At 47.5% G+C, this 16,914-nt stretch overlaps 1 protein-coding gene across 1 annotated transcript in view; it reads right to left on the bottom strand.

The window, feature by feature from the left end:
- Inpp5d (inositol polyphosphate-5-phosphatase D) overlaps positions 1 to 16,914 on the bottom strand; it is a 108,004-nt gene that overhangs the window by 10,779 nt on the left and 80,311 nt on the right. The window contains exons 11-21 of the mRNA XM_021197872.1: positions 16,116 to 16,218; positions 14,234 to 14,430; positions 13,712 to 13,829; positions 11,415 to 11,511; positions 10,782 to 10,920; positions 9,273 to 9,381; positions 9,038 to 9,126; positions 7,210 to 7,291; positions 4,130 to 4,219; positions 1,705 to 1,818; positions 336 to 418 (exon numbers count right to left, since the gene is read on the bottom strand). Of these exons, the coding sequence (XP_021053531.1) occupies positions 336 to 418; positions 1,705 to 1,818; positions 4,130 to 4,219; positions 7,210 to 7,291; positions 9,038 to 9,126; positions 9,273 to 9,381; positions 10,782 to 10,920; positions 11,415 to 11,511; positions 13,712 to 13,829; positions 14,234 to 14,430; positions 16,116 to 16,218 (1,221 nt within the window). The remainder of the gene's footprint in view (positions 1 to 335; positions 419 to 1,704; positions 1,819 to 4,129; positions 4,220 to 7,209; positions 7,292 to 9,037; positions 9,127 to 9,272; positions 9,382 to 10,781; positions 10,921 to 11,414; positions 11,512 to 13,711; positions 13,830 to 14,233; positions 14,431 to 16,115; positions 16,219 to 16,914) is intronic.

Below are 16,914 nucleotides of genomic sequence, written 5' to 3'. Positions count from 1 at the left end.
ACTGCTGCAGCTGTTCACTCGCCTGCACTGCTTCACACTAACCTGCACTGCTACAACTGCCCACTAACTTGCACTGCTGCAGCTGCCCACTTACTTGCACTGCTGTAGCTGCATACTAGCCTGCACACTCGCCTGCACTGCTGCAGCTGCCCACTTGCCTGCACTGCTGCAGCTGCATACTAGCCTGCACACTCACCTGCACTGCTGTAGCTGCCCACTTGCCTGCACTGCTGCAGTTGCACACTCACCTGCACTGCTGCAGCTGCATACTAGCCTGCACACTAGCCTGCACTGCTTCAGCCCTCTGCCCCAGGCACTTTCTCTTCCTGTATTACCTTGGGAAGAGTCTCTCCAAACCGTACCACCAACTCTCCTTCACTTCCCTCTTCATTCTCTCCTTCCTGACTCTTGACAAAACCTGTTAGAAGAGAATAAGAAGCTGGGTTTGCAGACCACAGAGTGAGAATCAGGCAGAAAAGTCTCCAAGGGTCGCCTTTCTCGACCACGGAGGACTGTCTTTCCCTTCTCATGTCTCTGAGGCCTCCAAACCATTTAGGAGTCAGGCTTTCTGGGGATTCTGTTTTTGTTTGAAGGATGGTCATTTGCCAACACAGTCTATTTATTTTTAGGAAAAATCAAAGAGATTTCCCCCCTCCTTTTTGACTCCTCTTTGCAACATCCCAGGCAACAAAGAAGTCATCACACGGCAGGCAGGAAGACTGGGAAGCATGACAGCTCGTCCCACTTCCCACGCCACTCAACATAACAGCCTTTGGAAATTCTAATTTAAGCCTCCTAATATGCTGTTTCCATAGAAATCTATGCAAATGTCTCGATAGTTTATTAAAAACACCCGCACAAAGCCCCTCATTCCCGTTGGAACTGTTTTGACCCTGGCTGCTGAGCCGGGGCTTCAGGATGTTGTGGTGAGGGTGGCACAGTCCCAGGAAGGTTGGGGATGCATTGAAGGAAGGTACAGAAAGGTGTGAGGGGGTAGAAGGCTGGTAGCTCTCCTGGGCTCTACAAGCAGTCTGTGTCTCTGTTTGCATGGTTGGTTCCTACCCTTCCCTCATCACTCTCCAAACCATCTCAGGAAGACTTAGAAAGCATATAGTTCTCTTGCATGGGAGTTTCAGACATACTGTCTGGAGAAGTTCTATAGCAAGGATCCTTCATTAGCCTGGGGGGTGCTCAACGTTGCCACCTGTCTATCTCTACCTTGCTCCCAGTCACAGTGAGCCCCACAATGAAAGAGCCACAATACGGAAAGGGCAAGGGGAGGGCCAGGGCAACAGGAAGCAGGCAGTAGCAGCTGTTTAGGCCCTGTTAGATCTTCAGCATTCTGGAGCTCTGCCCAGGGCTCTCACTGAGCAAGAACCCAGCTTGGTGGAAACTCAAATGGGTTCTGCTAAGTGAATGTTGACGGACAAGTTGGGGATGAGGGGGCAGAGGGGACAGAGGGAGGGCTGAGGCAGTAGAAGAACAGACCACAGGGGTGGGACAAGAGCCTCATAACCACTGAGTAGCCCCATAGGTACCACACCTTTGCTGAGCCCACTGAGGTCCATCCATGGATTCTCATTAGAGAGAGAAAGAGAGACAGAGAGACAGAGGGAGAGAACTGGGTGAGGAATCAACCAGTTATCAATGGAAAAGTACTTATGTGAAAGAATTCCCGCGAAGGGTAGTTCACAAGGCACTTACTCTCTAAGCAGCTTGAGTGGAACTCCAAGTAGAACTTAGTCTGGGACTTAGTCTTCAGTGTGGCGTAGCATGCAAGAAACTCGATCTGCCCTTGACTGTCTACAGTGCCAGGACCTGGAGCATGGGAGACTAGGATTTATTTGTATACTGTACCTGAAGATGGAGGTTCCAGCTTCTTTGTGGGGTTTTCCTCTCTGTGCACCCTCTATGCCAGGCTCCCTCTGAGGGCCCACAGATGGGAAATGTCCAGGTTGGAAGGAGAATTTTGTCTTTTTTTTTTTTTTTTTTTTTGAGACAGGGTTTCTCTGTGTAGCCCTGGCTGTCCTGGAACTCACTCTGTAGACCAGGCTGGCCTCGAACTCAGAAATCCGCCTGCCTCTGCCTCCTGAGTACTGGGATTAAAGGCATGCACCACCACTGCCTGGCAAGAGTTTTGTCTTAAAGGAAAGCTTCATGACTTATTACCCAAGCTCAGCATCTCTGTTGAAGCCACAGCTTCTCTGGTCTGTCACAAGCTGGTCACGTAGGATGCAGGTCAGAAAGAGTAAAGACAGCAAGGGCCCAAGATATGGCTATGATCCCAGCTTTGCCAACAATCTGTGTGACCTCAGGCCATCTCTCAACCTCACTCTAGTCTCCCAACTAATTAATTCATATTCTTTCTTTCTCTCTCTCTCTCTCTCTCTCTCTCTCTCTCTCTCTCTCTCTCTCTCTCTCTCTCTTTCTTCCCTTCCCCCTTCCTCCTTCTCCATCTGTCCCTCTCTCCTTTTTGCTATATAGAACAGGCTTGCCTAGAATTCACTATGTAGCCAAGGCTGGCCTCAAACTTGTGATCCTCCTGCATCAAGTTCTCAAGCTCAGTTGCTGGGGTTAAAGGCATGAGCTAACACAACCAAATTTTACCACTAGTTCTGGCAGAGAGTTAGAGGCTCATCACCCAAATCTCCTGTTTTGAGTCCACAGCTAGGAAGTCCTGCCCTTACTTCCTCAGACACAGTTATATAACCAGTCTCTACTCTGGAATCTGGGACTCACTGGCCTTCAGCTATCATGGTTATAACTATGCTAATTTATACGATATTTACTTTATTTACACAGCATCTGTTTTTTTTTTTTTTTAATCATTCTTTTTGTTTTGTAGGACAGGGTGCTATATGTATCCCAAACTGGTCTCAAACTCTATGTAGTTTAGTCAGACTCAAACTGAATCTCTGAGCCTGCTTCCTCTGCCCCCGTGTGCTAGAACCACCACGGAAGTGCTCCATCACACTCGTCTTGAGCTGGTTTTAAGCAAGTGCTCTATCTTTCCATATAAATTCTAATCCACTTGAGAGCAACCTCCACCATGCCCGTTAGCCTTCTTTTTCTCCTTCTAAACCCCACATCACCTTCACCAGACTCTGCCTAGACAAACGTTTCATCAAAGCTCCACACTGGTGACCAATATTTTCAAGCATCTGCTATGCTCTGAGTCCCAGCAGAAGGAAACCAAGCCTGACAAAGAGGGAGGTGACAGAGGCTACTCTTCCAATGCTAAGAACTCAGAGAAAGAAGGGGGGGGGGGAGATGGGTGCGAGCAGGAAGGGGTGGAGCCTAAAGGCTACAAAGGTGGCCAGATGTAGGAAGGAGATGGGACAGGTGTGAAGACTTCAGTGGAGAAGGGAGGTCACATCGGATCCACAGATGTTTGACCCAATGGGAGGAGAGACAGTGGTCTAGCTTTGTCTACATCCCTCAGCACAGAGACCGTAGAGTGAGACAGCTGTTCTCTGTGTTTGGGTTCTCCATACCCAGCATCCCTAAATCAGTTATCTGCTGCACAGAGGTGGGTAGAGGAGATGACAGCATGGCTTCCTGGTCACCTAAGATTGGACTGGATGGACTTGTTAACAGGCACACCCAGCCATTGCTGCAAAAAGGGTAGCTCAGCAACCAGGGCTGGGCTGGGCAGTTTGCAACCATACCTGTGGCTCGAAGCGTGAGTTGATTACAGTTTCCCTCCCTTCCTTCATCCACATCCCACCAACCTAGCTTTCACCATCTCAACCTACTATGCGTCCACACTAACACTGGATTAATATTTTCTTTAATTAGAGTCCGTTTTTAAACTTAGATGGAATTAAATAAAATGGGCCACAATTGAGAGAAACTTAAAGCACTTGTTTATCCAGAAGAAACTTACTTAAAACACTATGTGTATATATGTATGTATGTATGTATGTATGTATACATATATGGTTTTCTGGACTGAGATTGTGGTGGCCTGAACATGAAGAGATCAGGTAGGGCAGACTGTGGTCCTGTGGGAAGGAAAGGATGGACCTACATCTAACACAGACAATTGGTAGCTGCAACCAGATGATAAATGCCCTAGGCACCTTGTCTTTGAGGAAAACAAGAAAAGCTGATGCTGCCCATTGCTTACCATTCTTGGAGACGAATTGAGATGTGACTCCTGCTTCAAACGTGGCAAAGACAGGGCTGTGGTCACTCGTCATGATGTCACTGGTACTGCCTGCAAGGGAGAGAAAGCATTTCTGTCTTTCTTTTCTTTCTTTCTTTTTTTTTTTTTTCCAGACAGGGTTTCTCTGTGTAGCCCTGTATAGCCCTGGCTGTCCTGGAACTCACTTTGTAGACCAGGCTGGCCTCGAACTCAGAAATCCGCCTGCCTCTGCCTCCCAAGTGCTGGAATTAAAGGTGCGTGCCACTACTGCTTGGTTTAATAATGGCAATTCTATGAGCCTCTATCACTTGGCCCTTGGCAGAGGATTCTGACTGATGGAGATAGTTGGCAGGATCTTCTGAGACAGAAATCGAGAGGGCGCTCAGAGCTGCAGGATTGGGGGAGTAGGTATCCATATAACTGACTCCGTGTAGTGCTAGAAAGAGAGTCACAGGGCTGGAGAGATCAGGCGTTGGCGGGGGCAGACAAGCAGGAAACACTGAGGAAGGAGTCCTGGTAAAGGATGGGAGATGGGTTCTTTCTGGATTTTTTGTTTGTTTGGATTGGGAAATATTAGAGATGGAAGCCAGGACCTTATGCATGGCAGGAAAATACTCTACCCCTGAGCAATATATAGCTCCTGCCCCACTTTCAGGTTCTGAAGGCAGAAGAGTGCCTTGGCCAAGGCTGTGAGTGTAAGAGATGCTTCTGTGTCACACATCTACAGGTGCTATATGAAGTTTATCTAGTGAGGCCACTTCTGGGAGACAGGGCTCAAGAGCAGGGGAAGGGGGTTGTAATGCATGCGATAAAGTATCCCAGGGCAACAGCAGATACATACAGATGAAGGGAACCGAAACCACCTTCATTTGTGGGGTCAGAGTTAAATGGTCTCCAGAGAGGGTGGGGACCATAAGGTGGATGCTAGTCAGTGGCCAAATCCTCCCAACCGGTTTCCCTCCTCTCAGGGATGGGTAGGTCTGGGGGCTCAGCTGGACAGCATGATGAAGAGCTGCCTAGCAGAGGTCTCTGGCTTATGAGTTGCTCGTCTGTGGTTTGTTGTGGGATGAGGGTTGAGTGCCATGGCCTGGACATTTGTGGGTTTTTGTTTTGTTTTTTTTAAGATTTCCTTTTGTCTTTTAAAGTGTGTCTGTGTCTGTGTCTGTGTGTGCGCGCGCGCGCGCGCACACACACATGCAGATGCTCCTGGTGGCTAGAAGAGGTAGTTGGATCCTCTGGAGCTGAAGTTCCAGGTAGTTGTGAACTACTCAGTGAGTGTTCTGGGAACCAACCTTAGGTCCTCTTAACTGCTGGGTCATATCTCCAGCCCCACAATGAAATATTCTTAAGCCCCTCCAAATCTGCATGGGCATACTTAATGATACGCATTAGGTTGAACCATGTGAATACCTGGTAGTTACTTGTTTTATACCTGATAAAATATCACTTTTATATGGCTCAAACTCAGTCTGGTTCTCTTAAAAAGAATAGTACCAGAAGGTCCTATTTATGATATTAGGGGGGACATATTCCACACCCTTACCCACCTGTGAACCCTGCAAGCAACAGTAACTACTGGCCTAACAAGATAAGCCTACTGGTAGAATGGAGGCCCAAATATGGGAGTAACCAGCTACTTTCTGATTGGATCCAAAGCCCACTTCACGAGATAGAACTCATGTCGGTTACTACTAACTGGGCCACAAACTCGTCACTAGCTGTGCCACAGGCTTTAGGGGAGAACCTATTACTATTATTTTGCTAAGTAGTGTATTGCCCTTTAAGTTATCATCTTTATACTCATCTCTTAGCCTTCATCAGAGAAGCTCCTTTTTGCACTAAATGGCGATTAACACAGAGACCCACAACTAGTCAACATACAGAGAAAAAGATTATAGATTGCTCAGTTCTAAATGGGACACAGATATCATACCCTCTTCCTCCAAAGCTCAAGGGTCATTACAGAAGAGGCAGTAGAGAGACTGTAAGAGCCAGAGGTAGTAGATATATGCAGTGACACATTTGTTAAATAGCAGAGCAAACCAAAACATCTATGACTGCAAGTACAAGGCCTGCACAAGATCAAGCCAGCCCAAATCTCAGCACTGATGGGAGAGGGGCTCATGAAGTCCCACCCCTAGCTAAGGAGCTCTTGGCTGTTGATGGCGACTAGGCAAAGGACAGGATTTTCTTCAGGGATTTGGTTCCTAAAAGGTTAATCCATGCTTCAGTAGATGCTGCTGTAACCACACACATACAGATAGCACTAAGTGAACTGAGTTTGGGAGGGGGGAGAGAGAGATGGGGAGAAGGAGAGAGGGAGGGTAGCTATATGAAGTTTGGAGAATGGAATGCTGGGTAGGGTAGGAGAGTAACTAGAGGGTAGGAAGTGCGGGGAGTGGATTTGATCAGAGTACATACAACTGTATGAAATTCTCAATTAAAAGAAAAAAGGAAAAAGCCGCAGTTAAAAGTTATAAGGCTGGGCAGTGGTGGTGTGCACCTTTAATCCCAGACCTAGGGAGGCAGAGGCAAGCCTGAATTTGAGAGAGTTCTAGGACAGCCAGGGTTACACAGAGAAACCCTGCCTTAAAAAACAAAAACAAGGGCTGGAGAGATGGCTCAGTGGTTAAGAGCACTGACTGCTCTTGCAGAGGTCCTGAGTTCAATTCCCAGCAACCACATGGTGGCTCCCAGCCATCAATAATGGGGATCCGATGCCCTCTTCTGTCTGGCGTGTCTGAAGATAGCTACAGTGTTCTCATATATATACATATGTATATGTGTGTGTGTGTGTGTGTGTGTGTATATATATATATATATATATATATATATATATATATATATATATATATATATATAAAATAAATAAATCTGTAAGAAGAAAACAACAAAAAGTCCTTTCTAGTTAAAGTGTCTCTCTGAGCAGGATTTATTACACCGCAGCCCAAGAGGGATAGAGATGCACCAACTCTTTCAGGACACTCGCTCATCTATGGACTTGGCTTGCTACTGTCCTCAGAACCCAAAACCCAGTCTGCACCCCACCGTGTTCCACTCACCATAGGACTGACAGACCACATGCACCAGCGGGTAAGACTTCCAGAGGACTCGGTCGCACCAGGACGGCAAGTTGTACTTCATCTGCAATGCAACATGACAGTGTTATAGCATGTGTGTTGCTTTTTTTTTTTCTTACTGTTATTAGTAAAAACAAAACCACCCTATAATGAGGACATCCGTCATCATCAAATTCAGCTGTCATTGGTTCTTTAGGGAATTTACACTCAGATAGCGCTAAACTATTTAAAATATATTTATATATTTTATGTGTGTGAGTGCTTTGCCTCCATATATGTATGTGCAACACATGTGTGCAGTGCCCACAGAAGCCAGAAAAGAGTGTTAGACCCCTGGAGTTGGGGTTACAGTTGGTTGTGAGCAGCCATGTTGTTTCTGGCAACTGAACCCAGGTCCTCCGCAAGAGTATTTTATTGCATCTTTCCCCAAACACTGTTCCTTTCAACATGTGTGGCCTTATTAATATATTAATAGTCGTTCTGTGACCAGTTTACTTTGACCTGTGGCTTTATCAATGGAGAACTATAATGTTTTGAAATTCTAAGTCCTGAAGCAAAGAAATCAGTTTTGCTGGTGGCGTTTTGGTGTCTAACCATGTAGTCCAGGCTGGCCTTGAACCTATGATCCTCCTGCTTTAAGTCTCCCAGGTATTGGGATTACAAGTATGCACTACCACCCTCAGATGCATGGGAACCTGTTTAGTCTCAGCTAACAGAATTTTGTGTGTGTGTGTGTGTGTGTGTGTGTGTGTGTGTATGTGTGTGTCTTTGTTTTTGTCGTTTAAAAGGGTTTTAGAGAGGGCTCAGTGCTTAAAATCTCTGGTTGTTCCTGCAGACGGCTCCAGGTTTGGTTCCCAGTACCTACATGGCAGTTCACAACCATCTATGATTCCTGTTTCTGGGGATCTGATACCCCCTTTCAGCTTCTGTGGGCACCAGATGCTCATATAGGCAAAACCACTAATACACATAAAATTATCCTTACTAGTAGCTAGGCATAGTAGTGCATGCCTTTAATGCCAGCACTCAGAAGGCAGAGGCAAATGAATCTCTGTGAGTTTGAGGCCAGCCTGGTCTACATAGTAAGTTACAGGACAGCCAGGGTTACATAGTAAGACCCTGTTTCAAATAAAACATAACAAAACAAAATTAGCCTTAGTATATAGTTAAGAAACAATGCTTTAAAATTCTCTCAGCATCTTAGAATAGGGCCATTGTTAATTCAGCTTTTTGGTGTTTTTTTTTTTTTTTTTTGGTTTTTTGAGACAGTGTTTCTCTGTATGGCCCTGGCTGTCCTGGAACTCACTTTGTAGACCAGGCTGGCCTCGAACTCAGAAATCTGCCTGCCTCTGCCTCCTGAGCACTGGGATTAAAGGCATGCGCCACCACGCCCGGCTTTGTTTTTTTAAATGTACAAGTTGGTGGCAGTTTTTGTACCAAGATATAAATCAGCATGTGAAAGTTTTCTTTTGGGGGTGGGAGGACAAAGTCTCTCGTGCAACTCAGACTGGCCTCAAACTCATTGTAGTTAAGGGTGACCTTGAACCCCTGGATCTTTTTGCTTCCTACTTCTATTTCCTGAGCGTTGGAATGCCTGACTTGATGCTGAGACGCGACCCAGGGCTCTGTGCACACTAGGCGAACACTCTATGACTGAGTTACATCCCCGCCCCGGCTGTGCATCCTGCCTTTTGTTTTTGCTGTTGTCTGGTGAGGTGGGATACTTCCCATTTTCTAGGAACCACCATGGAACTGCGAGTTGGGCAAAGGAGGCGGACAGGGCAGGAGAGCGGCTTCTGGGAGGACTCACCCCTGTTGCTTTCTGCTTCGTGTATGCGTACTTGTCCCGGGTCAGTCTTTCAAATCGATAGGTAGGGGCGAAGGTGATCTCTTCCTCCTCTGAAACAGACGCATGGCCCTCAGTTTGGCTCCCTAACACCCCCAGCTTCCCTCCTCTGCAGACACAGGCCCTTCCCTTGGTCAGGATGTTCAGGTGGAGAGAAGATGGTGGGAAAAGAAGCAAAGGAGAGGCAGTGTGCCCTCACCGAAGTGCAGGAAGACCTTCTGGTCCTTCCTCTCCAGGAGCAGTTGGTCATGGGCCAGAAGATCTGAATACTGCTGTTGCTTGATCTTCTGGATGATGGCCTCTGCCTCCTGGAATGGGGACATGCCAGGTTAGACCATGTTCCTCACCACACTTCCCAACGACCACACCAGGGCCCCGGGACCCAGCAGTCAGGAATGCTGTTTGCTGGCTCACAATCACTTTATAAGGATAAGGAAAGCCTGGAAGGGCTGTACCATCATCATAACTAGCTACAGGCTAGCCCAAATTTGCATGTGGATCTGTTGTTTTTATACACCGGCTTTTGAACACCATTGTTAGGAATACTTCATAAGACAGGTAGTATGTCTCGTTTGCTTTCTCTGGCTCTTTCTGTGGGAACAAGGACATCCAGTGGTAAGTCCACTAGTGGTGGTGGGGAATCCCTGGCTCTGAGGCCTCTGAGCATCTCCCTCTTCACATCCACCCAGCCTAATTGCAAGAATTGGTGCCACACTGCAGGACCGGGGGGGGGGGTGGAGATTCGCTGGCCTTGGGCTCTAGCAGTTCTCTCTCCTGTCTACTTCTCTGTGGCTTTGAGCCAGGTTCTGGGCTCCTGCCCTGGTGAGTGTGGAGCTGTGGCAGCCCTTCCCCCAGGAGGTTCAGGATGGAAACTTCTCATGCTTCTACCTGCCTGCTCATTTCCAGTTGAGGAAAGATGTCACCTGGGGGTTCCTAGTGAGGAAGATGGTGAGCTGGCTGCAGAGCTATGATGGTGGCTGGAAGCCCAGAGGGGACTGAGGGACATGGGTCGTATGGAGAGATGCTTGGGATGTGGAGAGTTGAGGGACACCTGAGGTCCAACCTCAGCTATGGATGATGTGCAATCTCCTCTCAGCTGCTTTCCTAGCCTCTCTGTGTGCTTGCCTATAAAACAGGGTCAGCTCCTGCTTTGCTTCCTTTGTCCCTTCCAGGACTCGAGTGTGGGAAGACATTAAAGTCCCTCCGTGGGAGGGAAACAGGCTGCTAACTCTGATTTCTAGACAGAAGGGCACTCGCTGTTCCACCCCACGCTGTCTCCTGCTTCAACTTTTATGAGCATGCAAAACAACTGTGTGTGGGTTCTAGACTCATCCTGTGGGCACATCTGTTGGTCCCTTTCCTGTAGGCAGGCAAGCAATGCCTTAGATCCACCAGTGACCCCCATGGTTTGTTGAGATAACTGAGCTGGCCCCCTAAGATGCCCGTGCTCCCTGATCAAGCCCAGCTGCTGCTGGCTGACTGGAAAGACATTGACAGTGACAAGGGGAAGGGGCAAAGGAGACACAAGCAGAAGGGAACTATGAAGAAAGGCAGAGGCTCCATGACAGGAGCTGTATTGAGATCCTACGAAGGGCTGCTGCCTTAGCCTGGTTCTGAGTGTTCACGCATCTCTTTGATTTTTCTGTCCACAGCTGACTCCCGAGAGCCTCTGTCCCCTACGGCTCTACCCAAGGTAGAGTCTCCTTACCCAAGTGGGCAGCTCCACACGGTAGTTGAGATCCCCAAGCCAGAAGAGGTGGGTGAAGCGGTGGGTGATGTTAAATGGGCTTAGCTTCTTGTCTCCCAGGGCCAGGAACCGCAGGATGTTCATGTAGTTTTGATTTCTCCTAATTCAGGAAAACAAGGGCCATCTAGTATGTCTAGCGTGGGTACCGTCCTTGATCTGACAGTAGGAAGCCAGAGGTCACAGGCGGGAAACAGAGACTTAGACTCGAGCTCTGTCCCAGTGGTCACCTGAGTGTGCCTGGGAAACCCAACTGGGTACACAGAGTCTAGATTCCATGCAGGAATCTACCCATCAGGAAACCGATCAGCAATAGTACTAGCTGGCTATGGTCATGAGAGAGGCACCTACAGACAAAATGAGCTTTGAGCTATAGGATTCCTTTAGAAATGAACTAGGCTCAAGGGGTCCACTAGGTTGATGACATAAACATGTTTTCTGTCCTCCAGACAAGAGTCACATATACCTGAGGTCTCTACTGTACTACAGTTGTCTTTGCTCAGACAGCAGAGGTCCAGAAGGACCTGAGGCTGGGCAAGCACCAGGGTGTGCGAGGCTAAGGTTGTCTGGGTGCGTGGAGGGAACGGCTCCCGTTACCTGAGCTTTTTTTCACTTCCAGAAGTCAAGTGGCTGTTGACGAACCCCAAGGAGGTTCCATTGAACATGAAGGACACTCCCACAGCTCCCTTGTTTCCTGAGGGAGGAAGAAAGAAAAGAAGCAGAATGTCAGCCAGGCAGGCTTGCCAAGGGGTCAGAGGCTGAGGTGAGGTAAAGGGTACTAAAGTTGTTAGCAAGGAGAAAGAGAAGCAGACTGAGGAAAGAGCGGAGAGTGGATAGGTCGGGGGTGGGGGTGGGGACATGCCAGTGACTGGCAGGTGGTAGCAGCCTTGTGATTTTCTATATAGGAGAAAGGAAGGAGAATGCTGCCATCTATTTCTGGCTATGAGGATGTTGGGGCCATGGTACTGAGCAGAGAGGGACAAGGAGGGATGGAGCAGCCTGGAGCCTTGGGATTTGGGAGGTGCCTCCTCCTGCAACTGAATGACTATCTACTCAGGATCCACTCCTGTGGGATCAAAAACGTTCACTCCAGATACACACATGTACATGTACACCCACATACACACACACATATATAAACACACAGACACATACACCCAAGAATATGGACACAGAGACACATACACAGACACACACAGACACATATAGATATAATCTCTCTTTCACACACATGCCTTGCTGATGTTTTAATTTATTCTACATTAGTGGTTCTTAAAGTATGTTCCCTAGGCCAGCAGAACAGCCCCAGAGACTTCACTTGAGAGGCAAATACAGTAGGACTGAATCAGAGATTCTGGGGCTTAGAAATATGTGCTTGACAAACTCTGGAAGGCAGGGGTTAGTAGACATGGGTTTACCACCAATCCAAACAGCATGTATGTCTTTTATCTGTTTAATTTTGGTACTGGGGACCTAACCCAAGACCTTGCATATACTGGGCAAACACTCAGACTAAGTTCTGTAGGGAGGAGTGGGATCTAGGGCCAGGACTAACAAACAGCTTTAATTTTCAATGAGACATTTGAAGAAAGTATGTGCAGGGGCCAGTGAGAGAAGCAGGATACCCAGGGAGGGAAGAAGTCCAGGCAGGGATGCTCTGTAGGAGATGGAGCTCAGGCTAACCCCATGACTGCTAGCAGGCAAGAAAGGATGAGTGAGTCCAGACAGGACAGTTAGAGCTTTGTCAGCAGAAAAGCACAGGTTCAACCGGGCGGGCGTGGTGGCGCACGCCTTTAATCCCAGCACTCGGGAGGTGGAGGCAGGTGGATTTCTGAGTTTGAGGCCAGCCTGGTCTGCAGAGTGAGTTCCAGGACAGCCAGGGCTATACAGAGAAACCCTGTCTCGAAAAAAAAAAGAAAAGAAAAGAAAAGAAAAGCACAGGTTCTCAAATGAAGCAATCTTGTGTCTTTTGTTTTTGTTTTGTTTTGTGGGAACTGTCCTGTTCCCAAGGTCAAAGCCCCCCATTCATGTACAGCCCAGTGCCTGTGCTCACATACATACCCTGAGACAATCCCATGCACACAGCCATCCATTCAGAAACACAGACTCACATAAAAGACCCAGACACAGATATATCGACAAGCACAAATATCTAAATACTCGGGGCACGCTCACATGAACTCATGCACATATACATATTCACATGAACACACAAACACATCCAATGTCACCTTGCCCCCTTACCACCCATGCACAGACCCACATACTCCTAAACAGACTAGCATATCCATAGAGGCCACCTTTGCAAGTATGGACCCTGCTCGCCCACATATGCATCCTATCTGCTCTCATTTCTGTTTTCTGTGCCTACCTACTCAGCATTGGTCAGTTTCTACTTCCTACAGGGTTCTTGGGGATTCTCCTGGGTCAGCACCCAAAAGGCCATGGTCAACCCTGGTCTGATCACAGCCATCTTGTTCATCTCTTCTCTTGAGTCCGGGGAATTTCAGGTGACAGTTGCTAAGAGGGATAGTGGCATGTGGCCTATAAAGCCTAAAAAAGTCACCATCTGGCCCTTTCCAGTGGAAGTTTGCCAGTCCCTATCTAGATTCTCACTTCTCCAAGTGGGATCCCTGGACTGGCTGCCTGCCACTAATGTCACCTGAAAGCTTGTCAGAATGGAAACCATCTGAGACTTAGTGAGACGGAACCCACGTTTTAGCCAGATTGCCAGAGCTGGTATAGACCCTGGATGAGTTTTTGCAGGGAAAACCATCTGGATTTGCTAGAGACAAAGGGATCCCAGGACAGGACTCTCATGGTTTAACCTGGGACATTGCCAAGAGGAGGAAAAGGAGGAGCATGTACAGGGATGGGTTCCCCCGTATGCTCACCCAGGGTGTTGGCGATGCCCGTCTTCACGTTGTCAGTGCAGATGTGGCTGATCCGATTCTCATGCTCCGGTTTGGCAAGCACCACTATGCGAATGTTCCAGAGGGTGTGGATGGCAACCTGGCGGCGGTGGTGGTGGGAGACGATGTTGCAACAGAGGACTGAGGTACACCTTTGGGACCCTGAACATCCCAAAGGGGATGCACCCTAGCTTCCGCCCTGGGAGTAAGACACCCTAGCTTTCGGGGGGAACTTCCAACAATGCCTAGAAACAAGACAAAGCACCTCAGAAATGAGAGCTGGGACTGAAAATGCATCTCGGAAGTAAATATTATCCTTTTCAGCAGGAGTAGGGAAGATGGCGGACTCAGGACCCCATCAACTTGTGAGGATGGCACATCTGTGACTCTGAAAGTGGGGTACCCCTGAGCAATCCTATACATCTTTGGAAGTATCCCGTCTGACTTCTGAAATGCTTGGAAGAGCCTGCTGTCTCCCCACCCTGGGCCTGGCCAGCTGCTCACTGTTTTAAATGTCATGCTGGTGACTTCCTGCAGGGAGTGCCTGAGTATCTCCAGCCACTCCTTCTCTCCAAGGGGGTCCTCCTGGGTGCCAATCACGTAGATGTCATGGGGGATATAGTCAGCAGAGTCGTCCCGTGTCTTTCCCTGCCCCTTGGAGAGAAACCAGGACGTGATCTTCTTGGGAGGGGGTGCATTACCTTTAACAGCAAAACCCAACACCGAATGAGTCAAAGACAGGTCAGGTCAAGGGCATTAGGGGGAATCAAAACAGGGGAAGAGGAGAATCACATAGTTACAAATGCTCTAGCTGGAAGACTCAGTGCTGATACCACCTTACATGTCAGCTGTGGGCAGAGCTACGTGAGACCTTGTCGTAAGGATAGCATTGCATTTCAAAGGATGGAAAGCCTGGTAGATCCTCTCTGGAGCCCTGATCTAACTGAACAGGTTGCCAGACATATCCTTGGCTCTAGGATGGCAGTGACACATGAAATGTGGCCCCCGGCCGTCACTTGGGAGTCATTTCCAATGGTGAGTGACACGTCCAGGATGCAGGTTTCTACCGTGCAGCCAGGAAATACCAAAGGCTTCCTGGAAGAAAGTTATAGTCAGCTAAGGACTGAGATGAAGAGGTGCTCAACAGAGGGACAGGAGGGGGCTGCAACTTGCCCCAGCTTCCATTTTGAAAAATGAGTGGAAGCAGCTCCTTCAAGGAACGATGGGAAATCTACTTCTGGAGATACCCTAAGGATGGGTAGATATTCTCCCCACACCCTGAGGAGATCTATCTATGTCCCTCAGCCAATAGAGAGACAAAAAGCCAAGAATCCACATAATGATCTCTGCCAAGCCTTGCTCCCCCGGGCTCTCAGTGAAACTCATAAGGAGACCTTCCTACCCTGCCATGCGCAGCAGGGCTCCTGCCTAGTGCCTCCATGTGACTTCTGCTGGAAGGGAGCCCCCGTGTGTTTACTGCTGGAAGGGCAGCAATGGGATGACACCCCCCCCCCCCCCGCCATGTCTACCACAAAAACTCTTCACAGAAGGACAAAAGAACGGTCCTTGTGCCATATGCCTGAACACCTGAGGGTGAATGCCTGAGGAGTTAATGATAGACTAAGATATCCATTAAATTTGAATTTCTGGTCGCTGGATAATTTTTAGAATAAGTATGCCCCATACAATGGTTATTTGTCTGAGATTCAAATTTAACTGGGCATGTTTTAGTTTAATTCTAGCTCAATATATATACCAAAACATTTAGTATAATTGACAATTAGTATAATGTACTATTATACATAATTAGTATAATAATATGTGGTAATATGTTTTATATATAATATATATTTAATCCAATATATATTTTGTACCTTAGCTTTTATTGCTGAGTACTTATACCAAATGATTATTTCACTTACATATTTACCATATGGAATCTATTACCATATATTTAGCATATATATTTTGTTTATTTACTTTTAACTACACATGTATGCTAAATACTTATGTATTATTTACATGGCATTTAAACTTAGGGCCATTAGAATCTATCCATTGATCCACTTACCCATCCATCCATCTACTCATCCACTGATGACTCTATCTCTCCCCTCACTTCCTCCTTAGATAAGCCAGGACCAGACTTCCTTATTCCAGGCCTGGGGTCCCTTGGTAAACTGCCTTTTGGGGTACACTAACCCTAAAGCCTATTTTACTTGTTCATCATCATCTGACAAAGGCAGAATTCTCTAGAAAAGAGGTTGTATAGATGGGATTGAGACCAGGACTCTGACTGAGAGATAGACGTGCCCCCCTGTGCCATTTGCAGAAGCTGAGGCAGGAAGGTGGACCTAGGCAGAGCTGGTAGGACACAGGGACCCACCCATGTTCCAAGTGCCAATGAAGATGGTGATCATGTCAGGCTCTGGCTGCTCCGAATGCTTGTTCTTCATCTGCTGCAGGAGTTGGCAGAAGCCTTCTCTTTTCTGAGGGAGGAAGGGCAGACACACTTAGCAGGACCTCCACCTCCCTGCATATTGGCCTCTACAAAGGATGTGGTCAGCTTAAAAAATACTGAGAGGTCTGTGTGTAAGTGTGTGTGTGTGTGTGTGTGTGTGTGTGTGTGTAAGTGAGAGAGGCAGCCACCCGGAGAGATGCATTCAAAGCTATGAGTATGTGACTTCTTGGACCCAGCCATTCCACTGCAAGGTTATGATTTGAAGCAAAAAATGAGGAACTGCACCAAGATACATTGGGGCACTGGAGCATGTAAGGGACTCACAGATAAGGGACTTACAAATAACTATATATATAGAACTCCATAGAGTTTTAACATTATGGTGCAGAATTACTTTATCCACAGAGAGGTGGCCACAATACATCATTGTAATAAAAAGCAACTTGGCAAAATGGTATGTGTATTATCACTATTGCAGTAAAAAAAAAAAAAAATGCATGGGGCACGGCCATGCTTGCCTGTAATTCCAGCACTTGGAAGGCCGAGGTAAGAAGACTGCCATGAGTTCAAGGTCAATCTGTGGTAAATAGTGAGCACCAGGCTAGACAGAGCAGTATTGCAAAAATCCTGTCTCACGAAAGCCCAAACCAAGGCAAATCATAAAAACAAACAACGATGATGATGACAATGATGATGAAACCGACTGGAAGGGGAAGTCCAGAAT

Source organism: Mus pahari, chromosome 5, assembly GCF_900095145.1.
Source record: "Mus pahari chromosome 5, PAHARI_EIJ_v1.1, whole genome shotgun sequence".
In the NCBI taxonomy this organism is placed as follows: domain Eukaryota; kingdom Metazoa; phylum Chordata; class Mammalia; order Rodentia; family Muridae; genus Mus; species Mus pahari.
This window is presented reverse-complemented; position numbering and strand designations above follow the sequence as displayed.